General features: G+C 37.3%; 1 protein-coding gene across 6 annotated transcripts in view; it reads right to left on the bottom strand.

The window, feature by feature from the left end:
- Positions 1 to 12,273, bottom strand: part of HEPH (hephaestin) — a 110,450-nt gene extending 98,177 nt beyond the window's left edge. For 3 of the 6 annotated variants that reach the window (XM_038587594.1, XM_038587590.1, XM_038587595.1), the window contains exons 1-3: positions 3,449 to 3,731; positions 3,125 to 3,304; positions 1,276 to 1,520 (exon numbers count right to left, since the gene is read on the bottom strand). In XM_038587594.1, the coding sequence (XP_038443522.1) occupies positions 1,276 to 1,520; positions 3,125 to 3,304; positions 3,449 to 3,474 (451 nt within the window). In that variant the 5' untranslated portion in view covers positions 3,475 to 3,731. Of the gene's footprint in view, positions 1 to 1,275; positions 1,521 to 3,124; positions 3,331 to 3,448; positions 3,732 to 12,068 lie in introns of those variants that run through there. The other 3 variants (XM_038587592.1, XM_038587591.1, XM_038587593.1) reach the window with 3 other exon arrangements.
- Positions 12,274 to 14,631: the final 2,358 nt, after the last annotated feature.

The raw sequence follows: 14,631 nt of genomic DNA, 5'->3' as shown, positions 1-14,631 counted from the left end.
TGCCAAAGAATACAAAAATACTAATTCAAAGGATACATACAGTCCTATGTTATAGCAACATTATTTACAATAGCCAAATTATGGAAGCAGTCCAAGTGTCCATTCTTTGATCAATGGATAAGGAGATGTGATCCATCAATGAATGGATACTTGGGCTGCTTCCATTATATGTGTGTGTGTGTACATTATTATTATGTACACACACATATATAATGTTTATAATAATGTATATATACATATGTATATAAAATGTGTATAATAATGTATATGTATGTGTATATATATATATACACACATTATTCAGCCATAAAAAAGAATTAAATCTTGCCATTTGCAATGACATGAGTGGAGCTACAGAGTACTATGCTAAGCAAACTAAGTCAGTCAGAGAAAGACAAATACCATATAATTTCACTCACATATAGAATTTAAGAAATAAAACAAATGAGCAAAGGGGGAAAAAGTGACAAACAAGAAACAGACTCTTAGCTATAGAGAACAAACTGATGGTTACCAGAGGGCAGGTGGGTAGGAAGATGAGTGAAATAAGTGGTGAAAATTAAGGAGGGCACTTATGATGAGCACCGTGTGAGGTATGGAATTGTTGAATCACTATATTGTATATCTGAAACTAATATAACATTGTATGTTAACTATATTAGAATTAAAATTGAAAAAAATGAAACCAACTTAATGATCAATTGGTCCATGTATCCATTTTATGGAGGATAAAACTGAGGAAAAAATAACTTTTCCAGGGCTATACAGGGAATTAGTGGCCCAGTCAAAACCTGGATTCCCTTTCTAATCCTGTCACTCACTGTTGTGTCATTATTATAGGCCATTGGATGGGAGATACAAATTAGTAAACTGAATTTCCTCTTAAGGAAAGAAATGGAGTGTCAGAAGACTGTGACACTAGAATAATATTTCCTTGCATTCATAGCACACTCTTCTCTTTCCAAAGCACAATCAAATATTTTATGGAAATGTCATTCAAGTAATTCTTTGTGATAAAAGGCAGATTAAATCTCCATATACCTATTGAAGAATATGAGGCCCAGAGAGGGGGAAGTGGCTTGCCCAAAGTCACAGTGGATGAATAGCAGAAGTGATAACATTAGTTACCCGTTTTTCTAGGAGTGCCCCTGCCACCTCAGATCAATAAGGAGAAAAAAAGACTATTCTCATTCCCAGCTCCTCTCTCTCAAATTATAGTAAAAGAAATGTAAATATTTGTTGTGGACAGGAAGAAAAAAGCCTGATCTGATTTACCTTCTGAGTCCTTTTCATAGAAAACACCATGGGGATGGATGGTATAGGGACGAGTGGCAAAATTCTTCAGGTGGATAAGGATGACATCTCCCACCTCAGCCTGCAACACTGGCCCCAAGAAGCCCAACCAAGCAGGCTGGACCATTTCATCCATGTATGAGCCATCTCTGTATTCCTTGTAAATGGTCTTCTTGTAGTTGCTTCCTATCCGATTCTTGTCAGATTTTAGGAAGCTGGAAGCTACTCTAGGAAGGAAGAAAAGAAAGACTGACAATTTTCTCAGTCTTCAAACCTTTGGAGAGCTATTTTTCTAGAAGCTGACAAAAAATATATATTTTTGTTTAGGGCAAAACAAAGGAAAATGAAATTGTACTGATCAAAACACAGAAGTTTAGAGGCTATTAGAAAATGAGAAGAATTAAATTAAGGCATATAAATTTGCTGATATTTGACCACTTTTCACCTACAAAAAAGACAATTTTACACAGTTCAACCTAATATATAGTAACGGGGAGAAAACCAAATATGGACTGACTCTTTTTAAGTGATCAACTTCCAACCCATATAGCCTGACCTTGCATCATCTTGCTATATATGAGAGATCTTATAGCATAGTGGTTGAGATCACAAGTTCTGGAGCCAGGCAGACTTGATTAAATGCCCATATTGTCACTTCCAAATCTGTGGGACTTGAAGCAAGTTACTTAACTTCTTTATGCACAATTTCCCCATCTGCAAAATGGACATAATCATGGCACCAAGTTCAGATAATTGATACTGGTGATTTAAAAAAATTAAAATACATAAGGAGCTTAGGACAGTGCCTGGAAAATAGTAAAAGCTTAAAAATGTTAACTATTATTTCAAAGTATTAGAGATGGAAGATAATTAAGTTATTCCTCAAGGACACCTTTAATAAAAAGACTCTGTTACTCCAAAATAGATGGATAGGAAGGTAATTTGTCAATAAAAGATAGCTGCTTTCCTACTCTAATTCTTCCTAGAGAGCTCTGAGATACTATAGTCAACTTTGGAAAATTCTGAGGCTTTAGGGACCAAAGTAATTCAAGATCTCAAAAGATCCTTTAATACATTATTTTTGTTTTCAACAGACATTTGTGGAGCACCAGGAAGGCTCTGAGATTAAGAAAGGTTGAACTTATGGAATCTGTGAAAGGCAGAATGGTGAGGACAGTACCCTTATCAACATTACCCAGGTTTAAATTCCAGCTTTTCTATTTACTAGCTGTAGGACTTGGGCAGGTCATTTGATCTCCCTGAATCTGTTTTCTCATCTATAAGATGAGGATATCATACTCACCTCCTAGAGCTTTTGTGAGAATTAGGCAAGCCAAAATATACAAATTTCTAATATGGTGACTGTCACGGAGATAATATTATGTAAGTGATGGCTATTACTGTTACTTCCTTGATTCTGAGGCTTACCATATTTTTTCACATTTTCACATATCCAAAATCAATGTAGTTCCACTCAACTATGAGAGCATGGTTCCATCACACACATCTTATAAATACTGTATATATTTCACATTTCTTTCTTTTTTGAAAGCATTGTAGATAACATTTTAGAATCAAGATAATATGGAATTACCTTTAGGACTCTAAAGATGCTAAGGCACCTCAGTTGGAAAAGTGGACTCCAGGAAAAGTTGCTGTCTCCTGAGTTGACTATCCCTCTTACCAGCAAGTGTGCCATTGGGTAAATGGCCATGGAGATCAAGAGCTGGCTGCTAACACAGGCTGAAAAAAGGTCTTTAAAAGGCTACCCTCTGACCTCAAGAGTGCCCCCTCCAACTCCGGTTATAGTTCTACAAATGATTAAACATACGTGTCGTTGTCCAGAGGCTTGTCCATGATGACATTTCTTCCCTTGGGAGCATAGTTCCACTGCACATCCTGGATGCCCAAGTAGTAGACTCGAGTGGCCCCGTCTGTCCATTGGGGCCACAAAGGTTGCATCAACAAAAGAGCCCAGAAGAGATGGCCTGGTTCCATGGCCCACATTACCCTTGGAAACAGGGAAATGAATAGGGGCTGATATGAAAGAAAGAAAACAAAAGGGCTTTGCATATGTCTGGAAAACTAAAGAAGCAAGAGCCAAACCAAGTGCCTGAGAAAGAAAAAAACAATTAGCCCAGAATCTTTCTCTTACCTGACCCCTTTCAGTTCAAGAAACATTCAATTATCTGTACATTGGACTTCGGAGAGCAATGTTAAAAAATCACTTATAATTATGCATCATTTCTTTCAGATTAGAAGTGTGGATATAGTTCCTTCAGCATTGTAAAAGGAAGAATGTATTCTGGGAGCACTTGGGTGGCTCAGTCAGTTAAGTGTCTGCCTTCAACTCAGATCATGATCCCAGGATCCTGGGATAAAGCCCCAGGTTGAGCTCCCTGCTCATCAGGGTAGTCTGCTTCTGCCTCTGCCTCTGCTCCTGCTCATAATTGCTCTCTCTCTCTCTCTCTCTCTCAAATAAATAAATAAAATATTTTCCTTTTAAAGGAAGAATGTACTCTGACCCAAGAATCAGGAAACAGGTACCAGAAACCTGATAAGGCCACTGACTCACGCGGTACCTAAATCAAGTCACCAACTCTTCCAGTGCCTCTTTTTCCTTTGTTGTCACTTTCCATGCTCTATGAATTAAAAACAAATGAGAGCTCACCGAAACATATTTATCAGACTGTTCATAGACCTAAAATGGAAATAGCCAAAATGTTCATGAACACTAGGATGAATGACTAAAATGTATTTTATTCATACAATGGAATGCTATATATCAATGATGATGAACAAAGTACAACTACAAATAAACATATGTCTCTCACAAATGTAATATTGCAGAAAGAAACATACAAAAGAATACATACTGTATGATTTCATTTGAGTAGAGGACAAAATCAGGCAAAACTAATCTATGCTATTAGAAGCCAGGATAGTGTTTGCCCTTTAGGAAGGGATTAGTGACTGAGAAAAGAAGAGGATAATGGCTTTTAGGTAATGTTATGTTTCTTGATCTACATACTGGTTACATGTTGTATTCAGTTTGTGGAAATGTATTGGGCTATGAACTTAGCATTTGTGCAATTTTCTTTATGTATTTTATGCTTCAAAAAATGAATAATGAAACAAAAAAAGTGAGAATATGTGAGGGAAATATTAACTTCTCAGAAGAAATATTCTCTGCCGGCTCTCTGCTATGCACAAACCCATTTTATTAGGCCAATCCTGAGTCAGAGTCAGAATTAAGTCTCTAGCCTCTCACTCCAGTACATCACCCAAAAGGTTAGATCTGTTGGGGATGGGATGAAGTATTCAGTCAATCATACACAGTTAGAGTCAAACCCAGAAACATGGACTATTATATAAATACACATATACATAAGTGCATGTAGTCTTATCTAAAAGCAGACATAAGTTCATGTAGTCTTATTTAAAAGCAGAAATGCACACACCCGCATCCACACATAAAAACACACTGTCACACAGAGCCTTATTACTTTAGTCATCATCATTGTAATGACAAATCAATATTACTGTGTGTGCATGGAAGCCAGACACTATTCTATGTGTTTTATATAGATTAAATCACTTAATCCTCATAACCACGCTATGAAACAGCCATTATTATCCCTATATTACAGAAGAAGAAACTACAGAACAGAAGTGTAAAGTAATTTTTCTAAGGTGACCACATTAACAATCAGTAGAATTGGGTTGTTGCCCAGAAGGTATAACTTCAATGTCTATGTTCTTGATCACAGTACTACGCCACCTTCCACAAAATAAACTTGCACACTCACATACATATATACACAGAGAACATGCATATGCATAACCATAGCTATATCTGGGAAATCCACATACACTCTGAAACATGCAATCACATGTAGTTATAATCACTTCTAGAAACAGACATACATACTTATATAGGAAGAGATACACCAAATTGATATTATCCATGATGGTGATAATAATTATGGAAGCTACCGTTCATTGATAGATCATTATATACCAAATACCATGTTCAGTAATTTATACAACTTATTTCACTAAATCCCAGTCCTAAACACATGAGATAAGAGACTATTAATCAAAAATAGAAAGTCAAAAATATGCATAGACTCACATATGGATAAGAAATTCCCGGATATTTATCCTGGCTAGATCTAGATATTTACCTTGGTGAATAAATAGACTTCCCTACAAAGTCTCAGGCCTTTCTACACACACAGCAGTGGCCCAAGTACTAATCCCCTGTCTCCACATGACATTTGGTAGAAAGCCCTTGGTATAGAGGAGGACCCGTTCCAGGGTTTTTCTTTCCAAACCTGGATCTCCAATTGACCAGATGTGCAGCCTTGGGTAATACTTAACCACTCTAAACTTGTTTTCTTACTTATAAAATACATATAATTATGTCAATCTTGGAGAAGTAAATTAGAAAACTTACATGAAAGGATCCCAGTACAATTAGTGTTTAGAACATAACAGAAAATAACTGTTGATTTCCTTCTCCTTCTCCTACCTGGCTAGAGTTTATTTATCTTTACTGTCTCCCCGCATTGTATGTTCTATATTTCTACTCTAAGAGCTAACTTAAATCCTAAATGCCTCAGAAAAGCCCTTGTAGGTCCTCCATACCAGTATCCTCTGAAAGACTACTCACTTTCTATAACACCCAATTACATTAAGTCAGATTTTGTATTTTTGTTACCTTTCTGTGAGCTGTCTTATGAACTGTCTTTATTTCCCAGATTGGACTATAAACTCTTTGAAGTTGTATGTCTTAACAGTCTCTGTGTATCTAATGCCAAAAATGGTCACCATGGGCTCTGTAGGTATATCATAAACAGCTACTGCTTGGAATGCCATAAAGTGACATAAACATACATTTTCTCACCATTTGACTCTGGTTCAAGTTTGTCACTGATTCAAAGAGTGACTTTAGGCATTCACTTTAGTGAGCCTGAGTTTCCCTACCTATAAAATAATAGAGCTGCCCTATAGAGTTCTTACTTTTGGGGGGTTATGAATGTTTGAGAATATAATGAAATTCAAGAATGCAGAACTACAAAAAATGTTTTATATAAAGGGCTCTCAAAGAATCCATTTGAGTTTCAAAACCTGTCAATATTGGGATCCCTGGGTGGCGCAGCGGTTTAGCGCCTGCCTTTGGCCCAGGGCGCGATCCTGGAGACCCGGGATCGAATCCCACGTCAGGCTCCCGGTGCATGGAGCCTGCTTCTCCTTCTGCCTGTGTCTCTGCCTCTCCTTCTGCCTGTGTCTCTGCCTCTCTTTCTCTCTGCGTGACTATCGTAAATAAATAAAAATTTAAAAAAAAAGCTTTAAAAAAAAAAGAAAGAAACAAAACCTGTCAATATTCACATTCAATGATGAAACACAGGTGCATTTATTTACATGCATCTCCATAGAGTCCCACATAAAGTAACACAAATGCCTTGGAACCCTCGACAGGAAAGGGATGTCCTTGATTCAATAGAAGTCTGGATATAACATAGACCTTGTTTAAGCTTCCCTTTCAGAAAGATGCCAGAAAAGCCATTGTGCCTTAAACTCAATTAGAGAAAAATCTGTCCCAGGTAAGAGTTTCGTTATTAGAGAAGCTCATAATACATGCGAAAATATTGTATAAATAAACCAGTATGGACCTTTAGCATACAATGAACAAGCATTCAAAAGCAGTGAGTAATGACCAGAAGAGCTAGACAATAAAACCTGGGAAAAAATACTACCTAGCATTTTCCTAGTACTTCCCACTATACAGTATGATTCTGCCATCTTTTTAATTCTTAAACCTTTGGGAGATAAGGATTGTCTTCTCCTTTTTGCATCCAGGGCACAGGGTTTGAAATCAGACTACTTAAACCAGTCCTGGCCCCACTATTCTTGTGTGACTTGATAAACTGCTTCATTTCTCTAGACATAGTGTTTTCATCTTTGAAATCAAATTAATACTATTAGCTATATTTCAGAGTAGTTTTGAGCATTAAATGAATATAAATCTATAAGTGCATAGGACACAAATAAGTGCCCAAGTGCCCGAGTGAGCGATCAAAAAGTATTAGTGGCTATTATTATAACAGATGGGAAAAAGATTTAGAAATGAAACTTGACAGGAATACAAAGCTTTAACATTTTATAGATAGCCACATGTACACACTCACAAGTTCCTATATACAGTAACGCATACTAAGCATACAGGTACATGTATATAGCTGAGTTTAGTCTCTTTGGAAGCAACATGATATAATGAAAAAAATCATAACTTTTAAGTCAGATAAACTTAGATTTTGAGCACTGTTTTCAGTTGTATTTTAATGAGATAGCATTGAGGATTTAATAGTCCCCTGATAAATATTAGTTTTCTTTGTTTCTAATTACTGACTTCCTCTTTTTCTTCCTAAATCTGAATTTGTTGTTGCTATTATTGTTGTTATTGTCATTTTTAATTTGATTTTACAATACACTATAAGAACAGAAGAAAAGGAAAGCCCATAAAATTCCTTAATGATCACTTGGGTATTTAATGGTAAACTGAAAATTTTCAGACCATAGGAAAAAATGGGTTCTAGTTCTGGAATCATCATGTATTAGTTGCATGTCATTGAGCACATCAGCTAATAGCCTGAGCTATATACATGGAGATGATCTCTTAAATGGTGTAATCTCTGCTTTGGGTCTCTCATTAGTTTGCTATGAAAATTTGATGAGCTAAAGGATGTAAATCCTTATGTAAACTTTTCATTTGGGCAGGGCTATTTTCTTTCAGCTGAGTCTATAGGAGGAATTCTTAAAAGGCAGACTGAAATGGGAAAGATAAAAAATAATAAAATAAACAAAGTAGGTAAGGTAAGCAAGAGTCCTAGAGGAACGTAAAAAAAAAGGAAGAAAAGAAAAAAAAAAGAAAAAGAAAAGAAAGGCAGAATGAAAAGGTGCCCAAAGGAGGAGAGGAGGAGATAGAGATAGAGAGGGAGAGATGGAGATGAGAAAGGGAGAAAGAAAGGGTGAATGAATTTATGGGCTACTTGAAATAAGACATAGTTTAATTATACTTGAAAATAACCTTAGCAAGAAGGTCAGTTAGCAGCCAGTCAAGCCTCTCCTTCCTTTACCTCATCTTCCTCTCATCAAAATATCACTTTAGCCTGGCCTCCATTACCCATAACAATTTGCATTTGCTGTTTTCCCTAGAATTTGCAAGTTGTTCCTTTAATGGAACAATGCTCTTTTCTCTCCTTCCATCTCTCTTTCTGCATTGAGCTACACTGGGCTAAACAGGCTCATTCTAGACAAAGGATCCCTCAACTGAACATAAGAATGCTGAGCTAATCTTGGGATCCAGTATCTAATTCTGGCAGCCTTTCTAATAGAACTCTTCATCAAGATTGACCTTTTGGTTCTCTGTTTTCTTAATGATTTTATGCTCTGACTCAAAACAAAATAAGCAAAGAGGAAAGAGAGAGAGAGAGAGAGAGAGAGAGAATAGCAAACCATGATATAGACTCTTAACTATAGAGAACAAACTAGTGGTTACCAGAGGCGGGGTGGGTGGATGGATGAATTAAATGGATGATAGGGATTAAGGAGTGCATTTGTGATGAGCACCAGGTGTTGTATGGAAGTGTTGAATCATTATATTATAAACCTGAAACTAATATAATGTATGTTAACGAACTGGAATTTAAATAAAAACTTTAGAAAATAGATTCCATATAGGGATTTTCTCACCTTCAGTAGGTATAAGCCTTTCTTTTCTGGGAGGGAAAATGGAGAGTGTTAAAAGCCCCAAAGGGTTCTAGATAGTACAAGTACAATTTATATTATTATTTAATCATTATTACTGTGTCCTAGCATGCCAGAGGTGAGAAAATTGAGGCCCAGAGGGGAAGGGGCTCACCTGAGGTCCTGAGAGCTAGTACTAGAACCTAAGATTCCTGATCCCTTGGCTTGGCAATAATGTTCAGCATAACACCACCATACCATTCCTGAGACAATATGATTCCACTATATATTGGTATTTGTAGTAATAAGAATGCTTTATTTTCTCATACCCCAATTGTGGTATCAATGAAAGCAAACTGATTTCAGATTAGAATACCTGGACTTAAATCCTTCTTCTTGCCTGTAATAGCTATGTGATCTTTCAATAAATCACTTTTACCTACGTGAGCCTCAGTTTTCTCATCTAAAAATGCAAATATTTATCTCACAGGATTGTTTGAAGTTCAAACAAAATGACAGATTTGAGCCCATAGCAAAGACCTTGGAATACAATAGATGCTTAGTGTAAAGATCAAAAGTGTTATAGATTCATACATCCATAAAGACTTTTAGAAATCATCTTTTTTCAACTCCTTGATGTGACATATAGAAAAGTGAGGCAGAGAGGTAAAAGGATTTGCTCAAAGTCAATCAGCCAGTTACTGGCAAAGCCAGAATATGAACCCATGTTTTCTAAAATATATCTGCTATTTGGACATTAAGCATGAAAAATAATTTAGATTCTAAGCTGATAGTTTGGTTCAGCTATCATTTATTGGCTTATTCTATGACAGTTTGGATCTTAAAACATGAAGCCAAGTAGTTGTTTCTAAGTGTTTGAGGTTCTCTTTTATGTAGTCCTCAGATCCATAATCTCAATAAATTCTTCAATTTGTGAGGCAGAAAATGAGCACATTATTTCAATAAGAAAATTAACTACTGTACACAACTCCATAAGTATCTGAAGCAGTTAAACCAGTGTGGTCCTGGGCATTTTGGTGAGAGGAATGAAAGGAGCCTATTGTTCTGTTCACTTTAACTTCCCTGCACACCCAGCCAAGCTTCCTCCACCCTCTCTGACACTCACTTTCTCAGTGGCCTAGGACTCCCCTAAGCCCAGCCATATACAGGTTTTCTTTGAAAAGAAAAAAAAAGAAATGAAAGCAAAGTAGGGTTTGGAAAGCAAGGTTAACTTTGCTAGAGTAAACACTTCCTATTTATGTCAGCAGCCTAGTGATGCTTGTCTGCAGACCACAGCATGAGTCAGCCAACCCTGCTCAGTCAGTATCCTGAGTTGCAGAGTCTTTCTCATAAAGCCCAACGTTCTAATCTGATTGGTGTTACTGCAGTGGAGTGAATAGAAGAGGGTGGTACTGGGTGCCTTTTTTCCCCCAAACCAAACTATTGGAATACCTTGTTTGGCCTGGTTTGGTACAAAATCTGGGATGGTTCTTTTACCATATCCAGGTATTTTTCAAATCCCTGTTACGATCTCAGGAGGAATTACAGGGGGGTGGGCTACATTTTTGCTTATCAAAGCTTGATAGTTGGTCTTTGCTGAAAGGGGAAGGAGAATGTACTGTCAGTATGATCAGCCAAAGCTCACAGACAGATTCCAGCAGCTCTGTTTAAGAAATGGGGCCCTTTGCAAGAGTTATTAGATGTGGGAAGGGCCCTCACCCCCATCAATTTTTTTTCCTTTTGCTGTGAAGCACAGTTATCAGTCCTTCCTGTTATTCTAAGGCCATGGTTTCTTGGTAATAGAGAAGGATGAAACTGGCAATAAAATGAAGAGCTTTCAGGCAGCCAGGATGGCTCAGTGGTTTAGTGCCACCTTCAGCACAGGGCATGATCCTGGAGATCCCAGGATCGAGTCCCATGTTGGGCTTCCCTGCATGGAGCCTGCTTCTCCCTCTGCCTGTGTTTCTGCCTCTCTCTCTCTCTCTCTCTCTCGAATAAATAAATAAAATCTTTAAAAAATGAAACGCTTTCTACATACCAGGCCCTATGCTATAAACTTTACATACATTCTTTAAGTCTCATGACCATCCTGTGAAACAATTATTCTAATTCTGCTTATTTTACACCTAAAAAAAGCAGGCTCTGAGACAGAAGGAAACTTATTCAAGGTCACATTGTTAGGAAGTAAAGGGGAGGGGGCATTTTACTGGATCCATCTAGACTTTTAGCCACCACATTCCCATACTGTGCTATAGTGAGAAATAGAGAAACTTTTTGAGATAAGGAAAATGACTTCAAAATTATGTGCCTATTGTGTGCCAGTCGCTGCTAGATTTTGTTTAATGTACATTAACTCTAACTCTGCCATTTATAGCAACTCCTAGAGTGAAAACCCAGGACTGTATTACCAGCATTTTCCATCAAGGAGACCAGATGTAGCTAAAAGATAGCCTGGATTAACATAGGTCAGTATCCTAAAACCTAAGAAGACCCAGAAGAATTGGAAATATTAAATTAAAAAATAAACTGAAAAAAAGGCAAATGAGCCCTAAAATTTCTGAGTAAAACTGGAGTCTGGATTTTTTAAAACCAATGTTTTTCCTTATTCCTGCTGAAAGAGAAGATAGTGAAAAATGACTAGTCTGAGTCAAATGACCTAGATGCCAGCCCTGGTTTGCTCTGGCAGTAACCAACCATGTGCCCTTGACCCAGGCTCTTCTTTTTTCCTGTCTTCAGTTTCTCCATTTGTACAATGAGGGCCTTGAACTAGATATTGACCTTCTCAGATCTATAAATTTACATAACTGGTATTCCATGGAAACAGCATATTCTTTACATGAAGAGTAGAAGAGAAAGAGGTTTCAAAACTTATACCAAAATATAAGTAAAAAATGGGTACAGACTAATTTTGGAGGAAAGGTATAGAACTCTATACTTCTTTGGAAAGGACTACATCTACCCACCAGACCCAGGTATAGGAAGGAGACAGGTATGATAGTGGTTCCACCACCTAATATCCTTACTTTGTGATGAGATCTTGGCTAGAAGCGAATGCTCTTCTCTAGGCAGGCTTGATACATTTTTCTTTCCTGGATTTAAAGTGTCTGGAGCAGGGTCCAGAGAGGAGAACCTTCAAAGACTGAGCTGGTGGGGCAAAGTCTGGGTTATAAACCAGTGTAAGTACTTAAGGGTGCCTAGACACAGGAGCTTCCCCCACAGACTGCACCCCAGGCTTAGCCAAGTAGAAGCAACCAACAGGGAGAAGGGAGGAGCCACAAGCTACAGTTTCCTCAGAAATGCTTAGTGATCAAAGGAAGCTGGATCAGGCCACAGCAGCCCTTGGAGTTATCTCCCTCTTCCCCTACTTGGCACAGAAGTAGACCTTGAAGTTAAAGGGGGTAGGTGGGGATAAAATCCATTAAGCTGAGATCCAAGTCCAGGCTCTAAGGCATTTATGACAGGGAGTGGAGGGGATAAGGTCTCTGTTCTGACTCATAAAAGACAACAGGAAACAAGTCATATAGTCACTTAAGTCAACACAATGAAGGCTTCAGGAGGCCAGTGAGGCTAGGTTTCTTAGCTTGTATTATTAATTCAGCAATTTTAAGAGAGCATGCAATGCCTACTTCTTCTACAAATCCTGGACATATTTCTGGTGCCCTTCCTCAGGAGTCACCTAAGAAATGTTTAAGTCAATACCTATATAACAGTAGTTGGTAAACTACTTCAGTAAAAAGCCAGTTAGTAAATATTTTATTTGGGAACATATAGCCTCTCTCTGTCATATCTATTAAAATACGCCATTGCAGAACATTAGGTGTATCTATGAACAAATGAAAGTTAATTTAAAAAACAAGAAGCAAGACATATTTGCCCCACAAGCTATAGTTCAAACACCCCTGCTGTAGATTGTTTTGCAATATAAATGCTGGCAAAATGGCAACTTATCAAGAGCAGAGAAACTAGAATCAGACATCATGGATACAAATTTCAACTTTATGACTTCCTGAGTCTATGACCTTGGAGAAATCATTAAATCCTTCTAAACCTCAGTTTTACCACTGTAAAATTCCAAAAATAAGTTATTATTTCAAATTTTTCAATAAAGAAATTAATCTAATTTCTCCTTTCTCATTCTTAGAAAACAAGTTGTAATAATTCATGTTTAAAAAAAAGAATATTTCCAGAATCTTGGTTTTAAGTTCTACTTATATTACTAAAGTAAGCACAGATAATATTGGGAAAGCCATTTTGCCTTTATGAGACTCAATTACTTCAATAGTAAAATTAATAAGGTGATCTACATTTATAATTTTTCAAAATTATTTTTGGCAGCAAAACTGTTTCCCAAAAGGAATCTTATGATAAACCCTCACTATCTATGGAAGATGAAGGTGGAGCTTTTCTGGTAAGGCTAGGAGAGAGAGAGAGAAACTGTGCAGGGTTAAGGGCACCCACGAACCTGTCCACTTGTATGGCTGCCCACCCAGGCAATATGGTTAACCCTGGAACACCAGCAAAGAATTTTGATGGCTCTAAAAGCACTTTGGAGAAACACAAGACCAGAATGTATTTGTAAGTACTTTAAGTCTCAAAACAAAAAGGCAACCTCCTGACTGGGAAAAGATATTTACAAATGATATGCTCAATAATGGGTTAATATCCAAAATATAAAGAATTTATACAACTCATGGGGTACCTGGGTGGCTCAGTCAGTTAGGTGTCCAACTCTTGATTTTGGCTCAGGTTATGACCTCAGTGTTCTGAGATTGAGCCTTGTATGGGGCTCTGTGCTCAGCAGGGAGTATCTTGGAGATTCTGTTTCTCCCTTCCCTTTGCCCCTCCTCCTGCTCCTCCTCCTCCTCCTCCTCCTTCTTCTTCTTCTTTTTCTTCTTCTTCTTTGTCTTCTTCTTCTTCTTCTTCTTCTTCTTCTTCTTCTTCTTCTTCTTTTCTCTCTCTCTCTCTCTCTGTAAAATAAATAAGTGAACCTTAAAAAAATTTATAGAACTCAAAACCAAAACCCAAAATCAAACAAATAATGTAATTAAAAAATAGGCAGAGCACCTGAATAGATATTTTTTAAAAGAAGACATATAGATGGCCAAAGACACATGAAAATATACTCAACATCACTAACCATCAGGAAAATGCAAATCAAAACCACAATGAGATACCACATCACACCTATCTGAATAGTTGAGATAAAAAAAACACAAGAAACAAGTGTTGGGGAGGATGTGTAGGAAAAAGAACCTTCATGCACTGTTGGTGGGAATAAAATTTGGTGCAACCACTATGGAAAACAGTATGGAGGTTCCTAATAAAAATAAAAACACTGTATGATCCAGTAATTTCACTACTGGGTATTTACCCAAAGAAAATGAAAACACTGGGGATCCTTGGGTGGCTCAGCGGTTTAGTGCCTGCCTTTGGCCCAGGGCATGATCCTGGAGTCCCAGGATCGAGTCCTGCATCAGGCGCTCTCTCTCTCTCTCTCTCATGAATAAATAAATAAATAAAATCTTTTTAAAAAGAAAATGAAAACACTAATTTGAAAAGATATATTCATTCCTATGTTTATTGCAG

The sequence above is a fragment of the Canis lupus genome, chromosome X (assembly GCF_011100685.1).
Source record: "Canis lupus familiaris isolate Mischka breed German Shepherd chromosome X, alternate assembly UU_Cfam_GSD_1.0, whole genome shotgun sequence".
Classification (NCBI taxonomy): Eukaryota; Metazoa; Chordata; class Mammalia; order Carnivora; family Canidae; genus Canis; species Canis lupus.
The sequence above is the reverse complement of the archived record's forward strand: the minus strand, read 5'-3'. Positions and strand labels throughout refer to the sequence as shown.